Genomic DNA, 21,020 nt, shown 5'->3' on the forward strand with positions numbered 1-21,020 from the left:
GGGCTTTTCTCAGGTACTTGCGTCAGCTGCTGGGTTGGCACTGCGGCAAGGGCAGAACAGCACTGTCTCCCACCCTGGGACCCCCAAGCTGTGGGGTGGCTGTAAGGGACCACTTGAGCTTCCCTTAGGCACCCTGTCCAGAGCCCAGCTCTAGCAAAGGCTGCCCTGCCTCTTTGTTACACTGTTTAGTGTTGACCCACTACTTATTAGCATTGTCATCAACTGGCTCTGGTGTCTTTTCTCCACCAGCAGCAACTGTTGAATCCTTGAATCGTAGAATGTTAGAGCCATAGGGGTTTTAAAAGCATCTAGTCCAAGCTCTTGACGTCTTACAAATGAAAAAACAGCGTGTGAAGGCCACTGTGGTGTAGCTGACTCGTGGCCTGAGCTGAAACACCCTCACCCAGCACTGTTTGATGGGAAGATAATGCACGCAGCAAATGTTATTCTACTCTATTCTACTCTATTCTATTCTATTTCTAGTCTCTCTTCTCCTCTCCTCTCCTACTCTGCTCTACTCTACTCATTCTTAATTCCAATGTAGTTGACATACAGTGTTAGTTTCAGGTGATTCCGCACTTTGATATATCACCTGGTACTTATCACGACAAGTGCACTCCTTAATCCCCATCACCTATGTCACCCATCCCCCCACCTACCTCTCCTCTGGTGACCATTAATTGGTTCTCTATAGTTAAGAGTCTGTTTCTTGGCTTGTTTCTTTCTATCTCCTCTTTTTCCTTTGCTCATTTGTTTTGTTTTTAAAATTCTGCACATGTGGTATTTGTCTTTCCCTGACTTATTTCACTCAGCATAACACTCTCTAGCTCCACTCATGTTGTTGCAAATGGCAAGATTCCATTCTTTTTTATGGCTGAATAATATTCCAGTGTGTCTCTCTCTCTCTCTGTGTGTGTGTGTGTGTGTGTGTGTGTGTGTGTGTGTGTGTCTGTGTCTGTGTCTGTGTCTTTGTCTTCTTTAACCATTTATCAGTCAATGGACACTTGGGCTGTTTCCACAATATGGCTATTGTAAATAATGCTACTATAAACATCGGGGTGCATGTATCCCTTTGAATTAGTATTTTATATTCTTTGGGTAAATACCCAGTAGTGTGATTGCTGGATCATAAAGTAGTTCTATTTTTAACTTTTTTGAGGAACCTCCATACCATTTTCCACAGTGGTTGCACCAGTTTGCATTCCACTGAAAAAGCAACAGTGCACAAGGGTTCCTTTTTCTCCATATTCTCACCAACATTTGTTTGGTTTGTTGTGCTTTTGATTTTAGCCATTCTGACAGTGTGAGGTGATACCTCATTGTAGTTTTGATTTGCATTTCCCTGATGATGAGTGATATTGAGCATCTTTTCATGTGTCTGTTGGTTATCTGTTGGCGATCTTTTTTGGAGAGATGTCTGTTCAGGTCTTCTGCCCATTTTTTAAATTGGATTATTTTTGGGGGGGGTGTTGAGTTGTATAAGTTCTTTACATATTTTGGATACTAACCCTTTATTGGATATGTCATTTGCAAATATCTTCTCCCATTCAGTAGGTTGCCTTTTAGTTTTGTAGATTGTTTCCTTTGCTGTGCGGAAGCTTTTTATTTTGATGTAGTCCCAATAGTTTGTTTTTGCTTTTGTTTCCCTTGCCTCAAGAGATGTATCTAGAAAAATATTGATATGGCTCATGTCACAGACCTTACTACCTGTGCACTCTTTGAGGACTTTTATGGTTTCAGGTCTCACATTTAGGTATTTAATCCATTTTGAATTTTTGTGTATGGTGTAAAAAAGTGGTCCAGTTTCATTGTTTTGCATGTAACTGTCCAGTTTTCCCAACACCATTTATTGAAGAGAATGTCTTTTTCCCATTGGATATTCTTATCTGCACTGTCAGAGGTTAATTGACCATATAACTGTGGATTTATTTCTGGGTTTTCTATTCTGTTCCATTGATTTATATGTCTGTTTTTGTGTGGGTACCATAGTGTTTTGATTACTACAGCTTCGTAGTATAACTTGAAGTCCAGAATTTTGATGCCTTCAGCTTTGCTTTGCTTTTCCAAGATTGCATTGGCAACTTTGGAGTCTTTGAGGTCCCATATAAATTTAAGGATTGTTTGTTCTAGTTCTGTGAAAACTGCTGTTGGTATTTTGATAGGGATTGCATTAAATATATAGATTGCTTTGGGTAGTATAGACATTTTAACAATATTTGTTCTTCCAATCCATGAGCATGGAATGTCTTTCCATTTCTTTGTGTCATCTTCAATTTCTGTCATCGATGTTTTATAGTTTTAGAGTACAGGTCTTTTTCCTCTTTGGTTAGGTTTATTCCTAGGTATCTTATTTTTGGTATAATTGTAAATGGGATTATTTTCTTAATTTCTCTTTGTGCTGCTTCATTATTAGTGTACAGAAATGCAGCAGATTTCTGCACTTGACTTTTTATCCCGAGACTTTACTGAATTCATTTATCAGTTCTAGTAGTTTTGGTGGTCTTTCGGGTTTTCTATATAGAGTATCATGTCATCTGCAAATAGTGGCGGTTTTACTTCTTTACCAATTTGGATGCCTTGTATTTCTTTTTGTTGTCTCATTGCTGTCAGCAAATCTAATTTTAAATGCACTGTTAGCCACATTTTTTAAAAAAGCAAGTGAAATTAATTTTAATAATATATTTTATTTTATGCAAGATGGCTAAAATATTATTTCAGCATGTATGCAATATAAAGTTAATGAGATATTTTATATTTTTTTTTCACATTGAGTCTTTGAAGTCCAGTGTATATTTTACACTGCCAACATCTCACAGTTGGACCAGCCACATTTCTCACGCTCAGTAGCAACGTGCGGGTGGGGCAGCTCTGTAGCCTGTGTTCTTTAACTGTGTGAGCATGCATGATCTTTGTGAAAAGCATTTATTTCTGACCTTGGTGAATATTAAGTTAGTTGCCACTATTTAACCACAGGGGTGACTGGCCTTGCTTAAGGTCACAGACTAAAAAAAGATTAGTTTCCATTCCGTTCTTATTTATCTTTCATCTCTTTTACTTAAAATAGTAGTGCTACTGTAGGTAACCATGTCAAATGATTTTTAGCTATCAGTTGGAAAGAAATTCCCTGGAGAGCCTGAAGTAATTCTAGACTGGCTTGGGAAACTTTTTGTTTTATAGCTACATGGTAACCAACTTGTTTAAAAATTTGAGAGCCACCTTCTCCCCACCCACCCACCCCCTCAAGCATTCAGAGTACCTTAAGCCAATTAAGTGCTGATAAAATCACTCCGCTTATCAGGCTCTGAGCATTGTTTAGCTATTTTGGAAGAAATATTTTTAAATTTCACAGTAGACTCAAAGAGTATCCTAAATGGAGTTGTAAACTCTCTTTTCTTACAAGTGTGAGTATTCCAGAGTCATCACTAGCCTGAAAAACAAAAACAAAAGCACCTTAGCTGTCTGCAAGAAAGGAGGAGTCCTCTCTAATTTTTAAGAGGAACAAAAATTGGAAAACACCATCTTACCATCTTATATATATCACAGTTACCTGAAAATAAAACAAAAAGCATTGCCATGCAGAGATTGGTTCCTCCAGCCATTTGAGATTGTGCAGAGAACAAAGGAACTCAATTGTTCTTCCTTCCATGAAGAAGCCATTAAGAAACACCTCTTGAGATGTCCTTTTTTGAATCCACGAGAGGCCAGGATAGAGTTCCATGTTGTTTCAGATGCAAGAGAATTTAAGGAATCCTAGCTCTGTGGAGCTGGCCCCTCCAGGGTCATTTCTAATGGGAATGATCTAGACCTTTCTGACTTTCTTGGCCACTTTGAATTACTTCTGTCCCTCTCATACTGTCAGAGCTGTAGATGTAATCCATATGTTGCTTTGTAAGTCTTTGTATCTGGATGTTCTTTCTGTAAGAGAAAGAGAAAAAGTCCTGGCATTTACTGAGCACTTACTATATGCCTGGCCCTCTGCTAGGTACATGACATGGATTATTCTGTATAATCTTGACAGTAACTCAGCAAGGTAGATATCATATCTACATTCTGTAGACAAATTTGAGTTTCAGAATTACTTACCCAAAGCCATGGGGCTATGGAGTGGGGGAGCTAGGGTGAAAACCAGTTCTGTGTGATGAAAGCCCCAACCCTGTCAACAGCACCACACAGCTGTGCTTGCTGTGTCTTCTAGATGACGTGTCTCATGAGAGGGGCCGTGTTTTGTTTGTTTGTTTGTTGAGTTCCTGGTTCACCTTGCAGTGGTTTTCCCATTAAAGTTGGGGCAGAGCACAAACAGTGAATCAGGGAATGAATGTTACAAAAATAGGGGCAGTGTCTGTCTGGAAGTTTCCTCACAGAGGACCTACAGCCAGTCAGGGAAGGTCAGTAGAACATTCTGGTATTGACTAACCCTTATTTTACTCATTAAAACCACATTAACATTTGGAGACATGGTTCCTTTACCTGTCAAACCATGCCTGAAGGAAAAAGGCATGGTAAATATTTGGTAAGAGATGCCATGTGAATGGCCTATGTTATAATTCCCAAACACCTGTGAAGAAAAGCACACCAAGTTAGAGCACAGTGAAGGTGAGTTTCCTCATGGTTCCCTGTGCATGCTGACATCCTGGGGTCCAGAGGTGCTCTAGCCCTTGTGTGGTTTCTTTCAATTTGTCTTTCTCCAACTCAGGCAGTGAAAATTGTGGCTTCCAGCTCTTACCTCCATGTAAGGGAACTTAGTATCTGTGATCCAGAAACCTGCTCTTACCACTGAAAAGCTAACAGAGCCTGACACAAGTAATAAGGATTGAAAGGTGCATTTTCTGGCTCTGACTAGACAGCTCATTTTTTATTTTCTTTTCATGAAATGTTTGTTTGTGTGGGGAGTTTGAATTCGAGCATTGATTTATAGACACAGGGTGTATTGGCCTGCTTCTGAGGAAAATCCCTTCTTCATTTTCATCCATAGCATTCCAACCTCTGGGCTAGGTGTAGGGGAGATATAAACTCATGTGTCTGCCATAATCATTTTTCCATTTGTAGTGTCCGGAGATACCTCCTAACATCTCTAGTTTCTGTGGGACAGTTGGATATCCATGACTTGTTTAAGATCCATTCTGTTGAAGAGCATTGGGGTGGGACAGATGTTTGTGGATATGTGAAAGGGTGTGAAGTAGAGTTTTATACTGGAAGAAGACATCCAGTAAGCATTGGGAGGTGGTAATTTATCATACCAGCGGTTGCTTGAGAAAGTCTTGAGTTTAAATGAACATATTGATTTTTCTTAGAAAAGTTCTGACTACAGGCATTGAGGTTTTTGATTGCTAAGAAAACCAAATTGACATTATTCCTAAGTAAATTAAGTATCTGTCTTTCAAAATCTCTTCATTATTTCTGTTGTAATAAATGGATTTTCCCAATATCGCAAGGAAATTTCAATTTTTTAATCTTGCCACTTCTTTTTTCATAGGAACAGAGAGGTTAAGACATTTACTTAAAGTTACACAGTGAATCACAAAACAGACATTTCCCAAAAAAAAGAGCGTGATCCCATGATGGGAGTTAATATCTTGAATTTCCTGTTGGAATGTTCGCATTTCCTCCAGTAAATAAAGAGCTACATTTATTACAAAAATACGACTTCAGCAATTGTATAACCACATTAGGTTTTTGAAAACCTGAGAGTCAGAGCAAGGTAGGTCATGAGAATACCATGTGCATTTTCACAGGGTGGCCTGGTCTCACTGGACATCTTCCCTAACCAAGATCATCTTGACCCAATACGCAGTAGACATGTTGGTTTTCATTAGAGGTTACTCCTTAAAAAACACTTTGTTTTTGTTTTTTTAAATATTATTTTCTGAAAGTCAACATTATCTAGCTTAATAATTCCTGAATTAATCTGATGTTTTAAATCCTTGTCATTTCTGCATCCTGAAGGTAAATTAACAACTAGCACTTAATAACAAAAATCTATTAGTCTCCAATGTGCATTAAACACTTCTAGAGACTTCCTTTATTGCCTGGAAGGACTAGCATGAAATGACTCTAAAGTTTTTCCTTTGGTTACTTAAAAACATGTTGATTAAACCAGTGAAAAAAAAAGTATATTTTAAGTCATAGTTAAAATTTTCTGTTTTGTTTTTTATCTCACTAACTAAATTAGACTGGCTGGTCCATAAAAACTTAAGTTTGAGTGTTTATGTTAATATTTAATAATTAGGTTCTTTTCTGTATAAAAAAATAGAATTAGTAAATATTTATGACATGTTTGTGATGATTTCTTTTTGGCCTGCCTGTACATTTGCAATATTATAACAGTAAATATATGGTAATTTGATTCACTGAAGCTTGCAATCATTATTTTCTAAGATATAGCTTAGGGGCTAATAGACAATTCAGAAGGGATTCATTTGACTATTCAAAGAAGCCACTGAATCTGGAATTCATAGCTTGGGAAATTCTCACTAAATGCAGAAGTATGAGGCATTGGTGTTATTTATTTATTAAATTTATTTTCCTAAACATTATCTTTTTAAAATGAACTCAAAATTTAAAAAAAAAAAAACATACCTTAGGCTAAACGTGGACGGACATGTTCTAGAGAACCAGACCATTCTAGGAATATTGCTTTTTCATGTTCTAAACTGAAACATCTTACCCAAAGTATTTGGACTATTATCCTCTCTTTCCTCCTCCTCATTCCCCAGCTAATTAAGACATGGGGGGGAGGGGTTTATTTTTGTGATGAAATTATGGCTCTTTAAAATTTAGCAAGGTTCAGTAACTGGGAGACAATCGAGTTTTGCATAGTTTCTACAATATTGATTATATAATAGTGAAAAAAGTCTTTACCTCGATTTCATGCTAAATCTGCCTGGACATTTTCCCCTCGTTATTTTGGCAGGACAGGAAATAACGGACAACAGCGTACTATTAAAATAATTTGGCCTTCACTATACACCCTTCAAAATGTGAATGGACAATTGGACTTTGTGTTTCTAATTGTCTACAGATGTCCTATCGTGTAGGTCAGAAGGAAAAACTCTTTATCATTATGTTTTTTTTTTTTTAAGTGTTAATTGGGTAACCGCTTTCCTTACTGGTAAATAAGCATTTAAATATAGCTGAAGGGAGTTGATTTTCCTTGATAAAGCCATTATGTTAGAAATATATGTTAGGAAAAAAAAAATTCCCTTATATTTAGGGAACCAGGCATACCCTTTCCGGCTAACCAGAGGGTAATCAACAGAATGCAAGGTGAATATAGTACCCTCAAAGAAATAGGATAAGACTGAATGAGACTTTATGCTGTGAATAAGCTGCCTAAATATATCTGTTTCCCTCTCTCCCCTCCTTTTTTTTTTTTTTTTAAGAGTGATTTTTGGAGGGCACCTGCATGGCTCAGTTGGTTGAGTGTCCGACTCTTGGTTTAGGCTCAGGTTGTGGTCTCTGGGTCTTGGGATCGAGCCCCGTATCAGTCTCTGTGCTCAACAGGGGTCTGCTTGGGATTCTCTTTCCCTCTGCCCCTCCCCTCTCTTAAAATAAATAATAAAAGAAAAGAATGATTTTTAAAAGAATTCTGTCCTTGAAACTTCTGAAAATTGCCAGTTTCATATCAAAAATTTGATTCCCATAAACTGCAAAAAGGGTCTTTTCTCGTGCTGTCGCTCACTGACTTATAAAAACTTACTATAGATGTCAGTAACATAATTTCTCTCTAGAGACGGAAAATACCCACTATTTCTTCCCCCACGCCTCCTTCCCTCCCACCAACCATCACCAGCGTGACTGTGCCTGTCTGTGAGTCCAATAGAATGATTTAATCTCATGTATTTCTGGGGCTTACCTGTATACACTTTATGTGAGGGCTCTTCTAAAAGAGAATGGAATGGTACCTCTTGCGTATTTGTGACTTGGTTGAGGCAAAGAAAGACAAAGATTTCATTGAAAGGATTTGGTTGTTGCTATCTGTGACTGATCAGATGCCAGAGTAATTGGGAAAAGGTAGTATTTCCCTTTTTATTTCTCATATATGGAAGTATATGCTGAGAGGCAGAATTATTTACTGACTCAGTGAGGGGCTCAAAGTGACTGAACAAATCTCTGGACCTTTTAATTCTGTAATTACTTCCTCCGACTTTTATTTCTCTGAAGATGTACTTGTGGGTTTTTGTTTTTGTTTTTAAACACTAGGGATGTTTTTCATGGAATTTTATGTGGCTTTTCTGGGCCAGGAGTGATGCATCAACAGCCAGCCTGGGGGTGATGCCCTTGAACACCTAGTGTTGTGAGCCTGTCACACGCCACCTCACCTCAGTCCAATGCAGGGCACTGAGCAGTACCACGGCTGATTACACTGTGTGCAATTTGCAGCCTCTCCAGAGGGCTGTTTCATTCCCTTTAGCAGGAGTGGTTTTATTCCTCTTCGGCCAGTGATACTCATTTAGCAGCTTTGTAACCTTGCCAGATTGATGGGTCACCTGAGGATTTTTAGGTGAGAAGAGACTAGAGGGCAGTGATCCCCTGCGTTCTGCATAGTCCTGCTCTTACACGGAGCCCTGGGGTTGCTGGGGATGGGTCAATGGTGAGTTCTCATCTGAGTGAATGTGAAACTGCTTTGCTGCCTTGTGAAAGGGGGAGTTTTTGCAGGTTCACAAGTGATGTGGGGAATTTAAAGACTCAGTCTCACTGGGCTCAGACCTAGCCCAAGTAAATCTGTGATTTTGCCATTTCAAGCAAGACCTGCCAGGGATTGGTGTGTATGTTGGAGCATCCTGGGGTTCCAGCCGTGAGGCAGAATGAGAGTGTCAACATAAATGGACTTCAGAAATTTCATCCAATATTTATTGATCTCTTCATACCTGGCATTCTGCTTGGCCCCAGGAAGATGGCGTGGATAAGACCCGGTATCTTCCATCTGGGAGCTCACAGGCTCTTAAGAGAAGGCAAATGTGTGAGCATATGAGTACAGTAGTAGTTTATGCATAGGGCCACAGAGGGAAGGGCGGTCATTTCCCCTGGGTGTCGGTCCAGAGGGGGAAAATGGGAGAAACCTCCACAAAGGTTTCAGAGGGGAGCGAGACCTGACTTAAATCTGGAAAGATGTTGGTGGAACAAGAGGTCAGTCCCGGGGAACGGCGTGCCGACCGGGGCCCTGGGCACGGGTGGGGCCGCGAAGCACCCGGCGCACGGCCGTGACCGCGGTCGGTGATGGTGTGGCTTGAGGACGCAAGGGAGGGCTTTCAGAGAGGTGGTGCTGGAGAAGCAGACTTGAACCGTGGCTTCTGGGCCCTGCCCCAGAGTTGGAGACTTTACCCCATGGGTTTCCCGGGAGCTGTTGCAAATGTCTAAGCTGATAAATGACATGGTGAAATGCACACTCTGGAAGCTCTGTGAATGATGGATCTGGGGAGCAGACCGATGTAAGGAACCAATCGAGGAGACCATTACAGTGTCCCCATGAGAGAGAATGCTGCTCTGGACTAGAGAGTAGCTGGGGTGGGGGTGGGGTGAGAGCAGAGCAGAGCTTCCAGAGGAGGAGGAAGAATGGGATGGGGGACAGTATAAGAACATTGTAAATGTCATAGCTTTCATTTTGCATGTGTCAAGAGGTGGTTCCAATCAACGGTTAACGGGATACCAGTGTTTCAGTGCAAAAAAAGACATCATCCACATGCCCCACAGTCTTGCTTATAAAATGTGCTTAAAGGTGTTTAGGCCCGCAAAATTCCCAGCCTTCCAGTAAGAACTCCACCTTACATAAATAGTGCATCCAAAAGATGCATTAATAGTCACAGGTTCTCACTGTAAAATGTGTTTGGTAAGTAGGATATGTCATCTTCTATTTCAAGGCACTGTGGGATAGTGGCCTGACAGTGGGTGGGCACTCGTTCCAAGTGTTAACTGCCTTGGATGCCTGACGTAACCTCCCCGAGCCTCGCTTTTCTGACTGTAAATACTGTCTCATGGGTTTGTCATGAGAATTATGAGATTGAAGCACATGAACGCAGCAGGCGTGAGGTCCTCAAAGTAGCCCCCGGATGCTCCAAACATCCTTCCTCTCTTTTTTTTCTCCTCAGAGGATGTTCAAAAATGGTGCACTTTCTTTTTCTTTTCTGTGCTAAGCCTTCCTTGGCCAGGGATGTACAGACCAAGATAAAAAGGTACTTGAGTAGTTGTCCTCATATTTAAATTCCTTAAGAAGGTTTCACGTGAAATGCTTGATTTCCTGGAAAAGGGTGTTTATCATTTCTGCCTTTGCCTTTGATGCAGGATGTCAGCTGCAACGAGATCACGGCCTTGCCCCAGCAGATAGGTCAGTTGAAATCTCTACGGGAACTGAATGTCAGAAGAAATTACCTTAAAGTTTTACCACAAGGTAAAAAAGAATAAAGCAGGAGACGTTTATTCTTTTTGTTTTGTTTACTTATGTGAAGAAGGTAGTTTGTCTAGTCATGTTTGGGTATGCCTAATGATATTAATTATTAATTAATTATGTGAATATGAATTATATGAATTTCACATGCAGATACCAGAAAAGTGAATATTCAGCTTTTAATTTGTGTCGAGGAGTACAGCAATGCAGCCATTCCCCTGTGTGTGTGTGAGTTTGCTCAGGCTCACGTAGCAAAGTATTACAGATTGAGTGACTTAAACCACAGAAATTTATTTTCTCACAATTCCGGAGGCAGGAAGTCTAAGATCAAGGTGGCTTCGGTCCCCGGCTTACAGATGGCTCTCTTCTCCCTGTGTCCTCACATCCTCCTCCTTCTGTGTCTCTGTCCCAGTCTCTTCTTATAAAGACGCCAGTCATACTGGGCTAGGGCCCACTCAAATGACCTCATTTTAACTTAATGACCCCTCTAAAGGCCTTATCTCTAGATACAGTCACATTCTGAGGTACTGGGAGTTAGGACTCCCAACATAGGAAATTTGGGGACACACGATTCAGCTCATAACAGGAGGCAACATGAGTTGTTTTTGGTATGGATGTGTGATGTTTTGGAATGTTGAGCCAACACTTTAGGCGATGTGCTTGGTGTTATAGACCCAGCTGTTAGGATTTCTGGCTTTGAGCATCTGGTCACCCTAGTTGGGAACCACCTGCCATGTCTATAATATATGCCTCAGGTGAGGGTACTACCCCTGCTGAGGTGGTACTTGGACTAATGTCACTGGTAGTTTTGGTGAGTCTCCCAAAGGCCAGAAGCAAGGATCCTCCAGAACCTCAGCGCTGAGACTGGCTGCCCTCTCAGACATCCCTGCTCAGGAGCCAGACTCAGGCAGACCCTTCCCTGCACCTGTGGGCTTCTACAGTCTGTCCCTCTAGACATCGACTCTTGAGTTCAAATAAAAAGATACATTTCTTCAGGAAGTGTGCACCATTAAGAACTTTGACAAGCAGCTTTGTAGATAATGGTGGATCTGAATTTCCTATTTTGGGATTCTTATTTGGACTTGAATCAGAATGAGCTGATGAGCAGAATACTGAATGCTTCCGCCAAACGTACTCTGGTTTTCAAAGATCGCACTGATTTCCCTCGGATTCATTCAAGGCCACTAGGCATACCGGGTTTCAAATATATAATTAAAAATATACCTCAAAGCAAAAGCATATATTTGGAAACAAAAAAGAAAGCATTTGGTTAATCTGACACAACTGCAGCTAGTTGAGAACTGCCTGATTTTTATTATTCTGTTCCTGCATCTTGATCTTTGGCTTGAGGGCAGGCGGATGAAGCTCGTGGAAGGGAAAGAACTTCCTAAAATGCAGTGTGCTTTACCTGCCATCCGTCACCTTTCTTGCACTGACCAGCATTTAAAGAAGTAGAATTAGAAACTATCTCAGTGCAAGGATGTATTACTTTATTGCTTGAGATAGCTTGGTATGAAAACATTGATTTTTTTCATTCTGTCATTGTCTAATCCATTTTGAATGGATGAAATTGTTTTTCTTGGTTTGAGCAAGTGCAAAGGGGAAACACTCTTACCAACAGCACATTTCTAAGCATTTAACCTTTTGTGGCATTAAAGAAAGCTGGCCTCTAAATGTAGCTCTCATGCTAATCATTGAAAAATCATTACAGAACATCAGACTCTCATTTTCAAAAGAAAAATCTAAGAGAGTCATTTCATGGTTGCCTGTAATAGTGTAGAAACGTGTAAACAGTGTGTCTGCAAACCAAGGTTCTTCTTTCTCTCAGCGCTCCCTACGCTCTTACCTTAAGAGCATTCCTTTCCCTTGAAAAGATCAGTTACACATTTCTATCCTTTTCATAATTGTGTTTTCTCAGGTTTAATATTTTAAAATATATTCAAAGCTAAAACTTCAGTTTACTGGAAAAATCTTTTTTTTTTTATAACTTCCTGAATATTAAGTTTCTTTTTTGCTTCACTCTGGAGAACTCTATTAACAAAAGAGCATTGATAGTGCTTTCAGGCAGTGAATTTAAAGATTTTCCATATTGACTTGTTTTTCCTCTGTGAGTACCCCTCCCCGTATGCTTTCAGTCTGAGGGGGGGAAAACAAGTCTGTGGTCTAATTACCCATATCAATTTTGTGGTGCTTTTCCTACAAATACTTCAATGAGGAGACCATATTTTGTCTTTTCGAGGACCAGAATGGACAGAGTTAAGATTAAAGGAGCCAGTCATTGACCTTCTTTGCAACAGAAGATTCCTTGGGATTTTTTTTTTTTTTCTTCCTCCCTTTTCCTGCCCGGTTTCTTTTGACCGTTTCTGGGCTGGAGTTATCGTCACCCCTCACCCCCACCCCCATTTTCTTGTTATGAAACTGCCAGGCTCTCGTTTTCCTAAACTAAGATGGTAGTTGTGTTCCAAACTGCAATTAGCAGGAACAGTCGTTATAAAAACCATTCTTATTTTATTTACCTTATTTATTTAAGTTGCCTCTCCTCCCCTTCCTGCTATGGCTGCCAGGAACTTAGCCCTCAGTCTTGCTTAAAAGTCTTCATTTTCAGTGGCAAAGACTTGCTGAAGATCCAGACTGCAGTTAGATTTTGCCCCTAATTTGCCAACCTAAGTTTAGTGAGTAAAATTAACAGCCCCGGAGACGGATTAATATCACTTAAGGGTTACGGCAAGGAGATATTCCTCTCGTATGTAAATCCCTCTAAGCCTTAACCCTGTTTTAGAAATAAACTACGAGGTGAAAGGGATCTTACTTTCCCTTTTCCTTTGATTTTCTTGATTTGCTGCCCTCCAGGTTCTCTCCCTCCCTCTCTCCTTCACCTTCTGCTGCTCACCTCCATCAAGGCAGCCTCCAGGATGAGTCGGGTGTGAGGCAAATCATCCACCCGGCTGTTGGGGGGAGGGGGTGGGGACCGAGTTTGGGCAGTGAATTACTCAGGGCAGTTGACACAGAGCGGAGCTTGGGACCTGCTGAGTTGGATGCTCTTCTGCCTCTCTTCTAGCACTTGAGTCCGCTTGACTCTGTTTTTTAAATACAATGTAACTCACTAAGGCATGAAACAAGGAAAGTCCCTTACACACCCAGAGGCCCAGAGCCAGGTGACTAGGAGAAGAGATACTGGTTGCTAAGAGCATCTTTGTTTGTGGAACTTGAAGTAGCATAGCTGAGTCAAGTGAAAACCCTAGGGCATGCTAGGGGGAGAGAAGGAATTGCGTTAATTCTCACTGCAGGTCACTTTATATAGTGCCTGCCTATCCTCCACTTTGGAACTTCTTGTGTCTTTGAAAGCACTGTATTTCATCCCTTACCAAGTCCTGTAATAAACATGATGAGGCCCCTTTTGACATGAACCCGCCAGAGTGTCTCACGCAGAGGTCTTAGCGGTTTGCCCCGTGTCACTCTACATGTCTGGTGTCGCTCAGCCTCTTTGCTCTATGGAATATATTTGACTTCGTTCCTTGTAGCTGCCAGTGTCGGCTGGAATGCTTGAAATTACTGAGTGTTTACTATGCCACTGGGTGGGGATTTTAAGCTAAATATAATGTTCTGTCTTGTTTGTGGAGCTACAGAAGACTTTTTAAAAGCAGTAGAATTGAGCCTCATCGAATCAGGATTACAGGGTCCACTGCAAAATTCTGAAGTAGATAGCATTTAGTTTTTAAAAAGTGGAATTAAATAAACCATGAACATATTTCTTGTAACTAGTTCTGACATTATGCCAGCCCAGATACGTTGACTAGATAAGAATATTTTATCATTAGCACATTGTTCATAAGCTCACAATTGAAGTTAAACATGTCCTATGAAACCTAAGCCAATGTGGTATGGCTTTTGTGATTGTTTTGCTGGAAGAAAGGTTTTTCTAAACAATAGATAGTGTAAATGTCAAGTGTGTTTCTAGCTCTTACCAGAACTAACAACAATTTAAAATTACTGCGCTCTCCATGAAAGATTTCCCCCTCCCCTTTAGTAAAATATTTTATATGCATACCACATATTCTTGATGCATAACTTGCTTTGATTATGCTAACTGATATTTTTCCTGGTAAGCAGAGAATTAGTTTTTGAATGTTTAGCCATTTAATCTTATTGCTTTCTGAATTTGTTCTTTTTTTTTTTTCTTTTTCCCCCCCCTGTTCTTTAGAACTAGTAGATCTTCCCTTGGTAAAGTTTGACTTTTCCTGCAATAAAGTGCTCGTGATTCCCATTTGTTTTAGACAGATGAAACAGCTGCAAGTATTACTACTTGAGAACAACCCTTTGCAGTCTCCTCCAGCACAGGTGAGGGATAGCAGTGAAGCTCTTTCACCACGGGATATGCTATCAATACTGCATGGGAAACTCGCAGCAGAGCTGGGCCTTTGATATTCTGCTGAATTAATATTGTTTTAGACATGATCACAATCTCTGAAAGATGAAACCTTGGGTGAATCCGACTACCGTCAGTTGTCTTCTGCTACATCAAGTCCGTTCACCAGCGTTCGCCCCACTGTCCTGATCACTCTAATCCTAGGATTATATGTTTGATTAGGTTAGCATTTGTACACACATTGGAAACTCCTTCATGGAGTGTATGGCTTATCAAAGGAGTAATATATTCCTTACTTTCATGTGAGCTGAGAAATGGGGTTTAAACATTTTCACGTATGATTGTTGGTTATTTAGAGATAAGTTCCAAGTTCAGCTGTTAAACTGTGTGGGAACAAAATGAATGCTTCCAGAATTGGAATGTTACCGTGTCAGGTATCTGACTTCCTACTTTTTTACACTATTTAGACTTAGACACATTTCTGTTAGGATGGTTTTCTATTCAAAGTAGAATTTGGAAGAAATGATTGCCTAAATTCTCATATGTTTTGGAGAGGTCAAATTTGGCGTGTATTTTTTTTTTAAAGATTTTATTTATTTATTTGACAGAGATAGAGAGAGAGCACAAGTAGGCAGAGAGGCAGGCAGAGGGAGAGGGAGAAGCAGGCTCTCCACCGAGCAGGGAGCCCGATGCGGGACTCGACCCCGGGACTCCAGGATCATGACCTGAGCCGAAGGCAGTCGCTTAACCAACTGAGCCACCCAGGCGCCCTTGGCGTGTATTTTTGAAGTGTTACTTAAAATGAAAATGCAAAAATTAAAATACACAGAGCCTCTGTGTCGAGTGTTTCCATTTTGTTTTGCCATTGAAAACCAAATATGTATTATTAATTTCTCCATAGATTTGCACAAAGGGCAAAGTGCACATATTCAAGTATCTGAGCATACAAGCATGTCAGATTAAGACAGCTGACTCCCTTGATCTCCACACGATGGAGAGGCCACATTTCCACCAGCCCGTGGAGGATAGGTGAGTGTGACTGAAGTCACTCAAAGCGCCCGTTTAGACTTTGCTGAGGCTGGGGCCTCCAGGTAGGTAACTCTAAAAATCCCTTTGCCTCACTTAACCGATGCCTCACAATACCTCAGGTGTTTCAGCAATTTGGAATAAGAGAGAGAAAATAGGTGCTGTTGATAACCTTTTGGCATCTTGCAAATCTTACCTTCCCTATTCTAGTCAGTGATCAGTCTTTCCTGGGTACTGTGTGTGCTGTGTGCATGTGCATCTGTGTACCTACATACATGTATGTTAGGTGCATATATATATATATCCTTATAAATGCAATCTATAATATAAATGTAGGTATTTTTTACTTATCAGAAATAAGTCAATTAAATTAAAATTAATTAAATTAAATTAAAACAACCGTATCAAACTCAGGCATGTCTTTTTAATTATTAATTTTTAATCTGCCTCCAGAATATTGTTAAGAAAAACTGCAGGTTTTGTTTTGTAATTGTCTTTTAAAAATGCAGCGTGCATAGTTTTTGCCATTTCCTTTTTGGAACCGAAGTGTTAGAATCCTTTCTCATGCCCTTGGCCTTTTTGTGGCATAAATTGGGCCTTGAATTTTCAAAGAACAAAATTCCCACACTGAACACGTGTATAAAAACACAGATTGTTTTGAGAGGTCTTCACTGCAGAGACCTTTGCTTAACTTTTTACTAAAAAACATGGTGACTTAAAATCTCAGCCTACTCTAATGGTACCTTTTATATAATACTTAAAATATGTATTCATTATTTTATTTTCATAAACATCAAATTTGTTTAGTCACTGGATAAAAGCTTACAGAATTATTGAGAGTAACCACATAAGAGTAAAAGCCTCTTAGAAAAGGTAAAAGCAATTAGGCAGTTTTTGGTTTTTTAGACACTAGAATCCATAAGAAGAAAATTGTTAACTGTTTCAAAGAACAGGCTACTTGGTTAGAGTAACCCCGAACACAAAGAATTTATCTTGTCCTCTGCTTAGAAAGAATATCTGATTATTGGGCCCTTGTCTCCACCTCCTTTAATTTTGGGCTGATTTGTTGCCTTAGGGTAATAATAAAATTTGTATAGCAGAAGTCATTATTCGAATATAAATTGATGTATCTTGTTGTGAACTTTTTGATTTCACTTTTTTCTAAATGGATTCCGTACTGATGGCATCTATCCCAGCAAGAAGGATTCTGATTCGGGTGTCGGAAGTGATAATGGAGATAAGCGTTTATCTGCCACAGAGGTAAAGTTTGTGATTAGTTATTTTTGCTTTCTGTGCTAGATGTATCTTCCTGCATTCTTGAACTCCTCTGTAGTAAAGGGCATTAATGCATCTGTGTGAGAATGTGTGATTATGTTCGTGAAAGCAATTTGAAATCCTCCAAGTTTTCAGCTTTTGCTGAATATTTAATGTTTTGTAAACGTTCTTATCCCCTTCCCCTTCCACCACGCTCCTCACAGTACCTAGAATATTCTTGAATGTTTCATAAATATGAAATGGCGAAGAGTGGTGTGCAGGTACCCATGAGGCATTTCTAAATGTGTTTGTTTCTAAGTGACAGAATAATTTAGGAAAAAAGTTATTTGCATGCATAAATGTTAAGGAGTCAAATGTGCATTGCATTTTAGCAGTTTACCCACAGGAAATGCCATTTTGAGTAGCCATAATTTTTAGAGCAATATTTGTTTTCCCGAAACTCTTCGATTGTGTTCTTTTCAGACAACTGGATAAAAGTTGGGTTATTTGTAAGCTAAGAGGCCTCCCACACTAGAGCTTCCTGAAGTGGTTATAAATAGCTCATTTAGCATATTTATGTCACTTACAGTTAGAGTTCCCAAAACCTTCCACTAATATACCATTAAATGGGGTTTCTTGAGCAGGGGAGCTGGAAGGGATAGCTGGGGTAGGGGATAGATGAATCATCAGGTCTTCTCTTCTGAGGAAATTTATTGAGTTTTTGTAGTTATTGAGTTTTGAAACATTCTACTCTTGGAAGATGTAATTATTAAGTCAATTACCCCACTTAAGGAGTTCACATTTGTACTGTGTATGACTCCAAGAAAGATGCCTTTTCCCTGTTCTCTTCAGGTCTTCAGGGGTTAATATGTAGCTAAGATATTTGCATTTATTTCCTACAAAATGCTTTATAAAGCAATGTATTAAAAAGTTAGGATACCTTAAAATCTTTCTAATACAGAACATTTCAGAAGGAGTTTGTAGGCAGAAAAAGAAGGCCAATTTCAATAAAAGAAAATTACTCTCATACTCTCATGAAGCCACATGAATAGTCTACTGTAGCTCCCTGGGGGAGAAAATACTCAACACATTGCTTTATATTTTGTATTTAATTCAGCCCCCTTAGCTTTATTAAAACTCCTAAGTCCCCTGAAATGTCCCATTATTTCAGAAATTACTCACCCTAAGCTTATTTTCTATGAAATTAAAACAGACTCTGCTTTATCCTTTATCTGTTTTTTAAGGATAATTAAGTTCATTAATAAAACATCACACAAAGAACTTCATTATCCTTTTGTTCTCACTTAATACAAGTAGGATGCTAATTTCATTCCAAAAGGAGGCCAAGGGTTTATTTCCTCCCTTTTAACTAGATGCATATCTTTGGAATTTTGCTAAGTTTTTAAGATGGGAGGAGGGTGGTAGGAAGGACTAGAAAAAGGGTTATATTCGACAGAATCAGTGCATGCTTCTTTCTTCCCTTTGGCCTTTTTTTGCTCACACTGTAGCCTCATTACCTGAGAACACCTCCAAGCAATTTGTTTTTTAGAAGGAAAAGGGCCTTGAATTATCCACTGTAGCTTTCTATTTTCACTTACTCTGGCAAATACGTTACCATCTATGGCCAGTTTCTCTTGCTCCCCACTTCTGTTTCATTGTGGCATTCAGAAAGCACATCTCATTCACTTTGTTTGGCTGTTGTCTGATTGATTTAGCATTTGTCTCTAAGAAGTTTAAAACATATTTTTGTCAAGATAAACATGCAAAAAAAAAATTGGCTGAGTCCGAATGAGTATCTGTTGAATGGATGAAATGCACACTTGTTTTGTGTCAGTTTCTAAACAATTTGTGCACGCGTCCAAAAGTAAATGAACACTGAACTCTGAAAGTCACAGCTTCAGGAATTTAGGAGCAACCCAGGAGTCACTGAGATGTGTTCTGTTGGGGTTCATGATCCCTGTGATTTGGAAAGCTCTTCACTAAATAGCCACACGAAAATGGAGACATAGGAAAGAAATTGAGGCTCCATATTTCATCCGTGACAGAATCGTAGATTATCTGAATAAACTTCATCAGCTAGTGTGGGAAACAAGACCCCAGAGACAACTGACTTTGATTACCAAATCGAAGCCTTATTCTGAAAATTGCGCAGAACACATGTCCTTTTAAGCACTACGGTCATTCAGCACTTTTATGTATTTGATGCAGCCGAAATGCCTATATATTCCTCAGTCTCACACAGGGAAATAAACCGGAGCTTAATGTTGCACATAAGATGCACTGTGAATAAATGAGATATTGTCACAGATATTGCCTGATTTGGTGACTAGCCCCATGAAACCTTAATGTAGTTTTGGGAAATTAGTGTTGTCGTCAGGTCTCAGAGTACCGTTACTGTGACAAGGATTGATTAGTCAGTCTTAGGGCTAGTGTGATAGTATATTTAGTTACTGCTTTGTTCCATCAGGTATAACATAGTCCTTCTTAGTGCTTTGACTATTGCTCTTCGGTTGGAAATGCCATCAGGTACCTGACAAAATTTCAGCTCAAAACATATGTACAGAGAAACACTTGAGTGTTAGCTGAGTGAATTTTGACAAAGTGGAACACACCCACATTGCCAACTGCCAGTACAAGAAACAGAGCAGCTTTACGAGCACCCCAGAAAGCCCACTCACACATCCAACCTCCAAGCCAAGAGTAGTCACTGTCCTGACTTCAAATACCACAAATTAGTTTTGCTAGTTTTTGAACTTATGTAAGTGGAATTGTTCTTTGTATCTGGTTTCTTTTACTCAATATTATGTTTTTGAGAATTAGCAGTATTTTTTCTTATCATATAGCTTTCTCTTAATCTACATCGATAATGCTTGTCCCGCGAATGAAGCAGTGCACTGTTTCTTTTTAGCCTTCTGATGAAGACACTGTTAGCCTCAATGTGCCAATGTCAAACATCATGGAAGAAGAACAGATCATCAAGGAGGACTCATGCCATCACCGTAGCCCAGTTAAAGGTGTGAGAATGAAAGATGGGGAGAAAATGCTTGTTTTAAGTTTCAAATACTATGTTTACAATCTACACAAATAGGGCCTTGGTAATAGCTAAAGTTTGTTGAGCATTTCCTGTGCACCAGGCTCTGTGCTAATCTGTGAAGGTGATCTCATTTAAAGTTCAGAACTCTGAGATGGATATTCTAGTCATCTCCATTTTATAGGTGAGTAAACCAAGGCTCAAAGAGTTTAAGTAACTTGCCAGTGATCACACAGCTAGTAAGTAGTAGAGTGGTCCTCATTTTGAAGATTTATATACCTGTCTTTAAATCCATTCTTGGAAAGCAAATATTGATGTATAGATATATTAGGCAACACCAGTTGTCGTAGCACATAAAATCCCAGATCTCATTGGCTTAACATAGTCCAAATCAAGTTTACATGGGAGTTCATGATTGACAGGCAACTCCCCTCCAAGCAGTGATTCAAAGGCCTAAGCTGCTTTCATGCTGTGACTCTACCATCTTTAGCACAAGATTTCCAAAGTTCCCAAGTCCTGTTTTATGGCTGAAGCTGGCCAAGCATGGGGGCTTGCTCACAGGAGGTTTTTAGTGGACTGAGCCTAGGAGTGCCCATCACTTACAAGGTAGGCTTGGATACATGGCCACATGTGAAGATGGGAAATGTAGTTGAGATGTGTGCCCAGGAATCCACTTGACTTTGGACAAGACAATTGACCTTAATTTTCTCACCTTTAAGTGAGGTGATTAGATTAGGTAATATGTAAGGTCTTCAGTAGCTCTCAAATTCTGTGGTCCTCTAACAATCACCAAGTGATCACTAAGTACTTTATGTCCTATATACCTTGAAAATCCTAGCAATATATTTCATATTTTAGTGAGAAACCCTCATTTGATTACATTAGGGTAGTACTTTTTTTTTTAACTGCTCCTGTTTATTCAATAATTTTTAAAGAAAATCCTAAAATTTAATGATTTGTGG

General features: G+C 39.6%; 1 protein-coding gene across 3 annotated transcripts in view; it reads left to right on the top strand.

The window, feature by feature from the left end:
• LRCH1 (leucine rich repeats and calponin homology domain containing 1) overlaps window positions 1–21,020 on the top strand; it is a 196,589-nt gene that overhangs the window by 115,311 nt on the left and 60,258 nt on the right. For all 3 annotated transcript variants that reach the window (XM_025874875.2, XM_025874874.2, XM_073894535.1), the window contains 5 exons: window positions 10,279–10,384; window positions 14,583–14,719; window positions 15,649–15,776; window positions 16,970–17,033; window positions 19,936–20,041. In XM_025874875.2, coding sequence (XP_025730660.1) covers window positions 10,279–10,384; window positions 14,583–14,719; window positions 15,649–15,776; window positions 16,970–17,033; window positions 19,936–20,041 — 541 coding nt within the window. The remainder of the gene's footprint in view (window positions 1–10,278; window positions 10,385–14,582; window positions 14,720–15,648; window positions 15,777–16,969; window positions 17,034–19,935; window positions 20,042–21,020) is intronic.

The sequence above is a fragment of the Callorhinus ursinus genome, unplaced genomic scaffold (genome assembly GCF_003265705.2).
Source record: "Callorhinus ursinus isolate GAN/ISIS: 27379988/994484 unplaced genomic scaffold, GSC_fseal_2.0 scaffold7, whole genome shotgun sequence".
In the NCBI taxonomy this organism is placed as follows: Eukaryota; Metazoa; Chordata; class Mammalia; order Carnivora; family Otariidae; genus Callorhinus; species Callorhinus ursinus.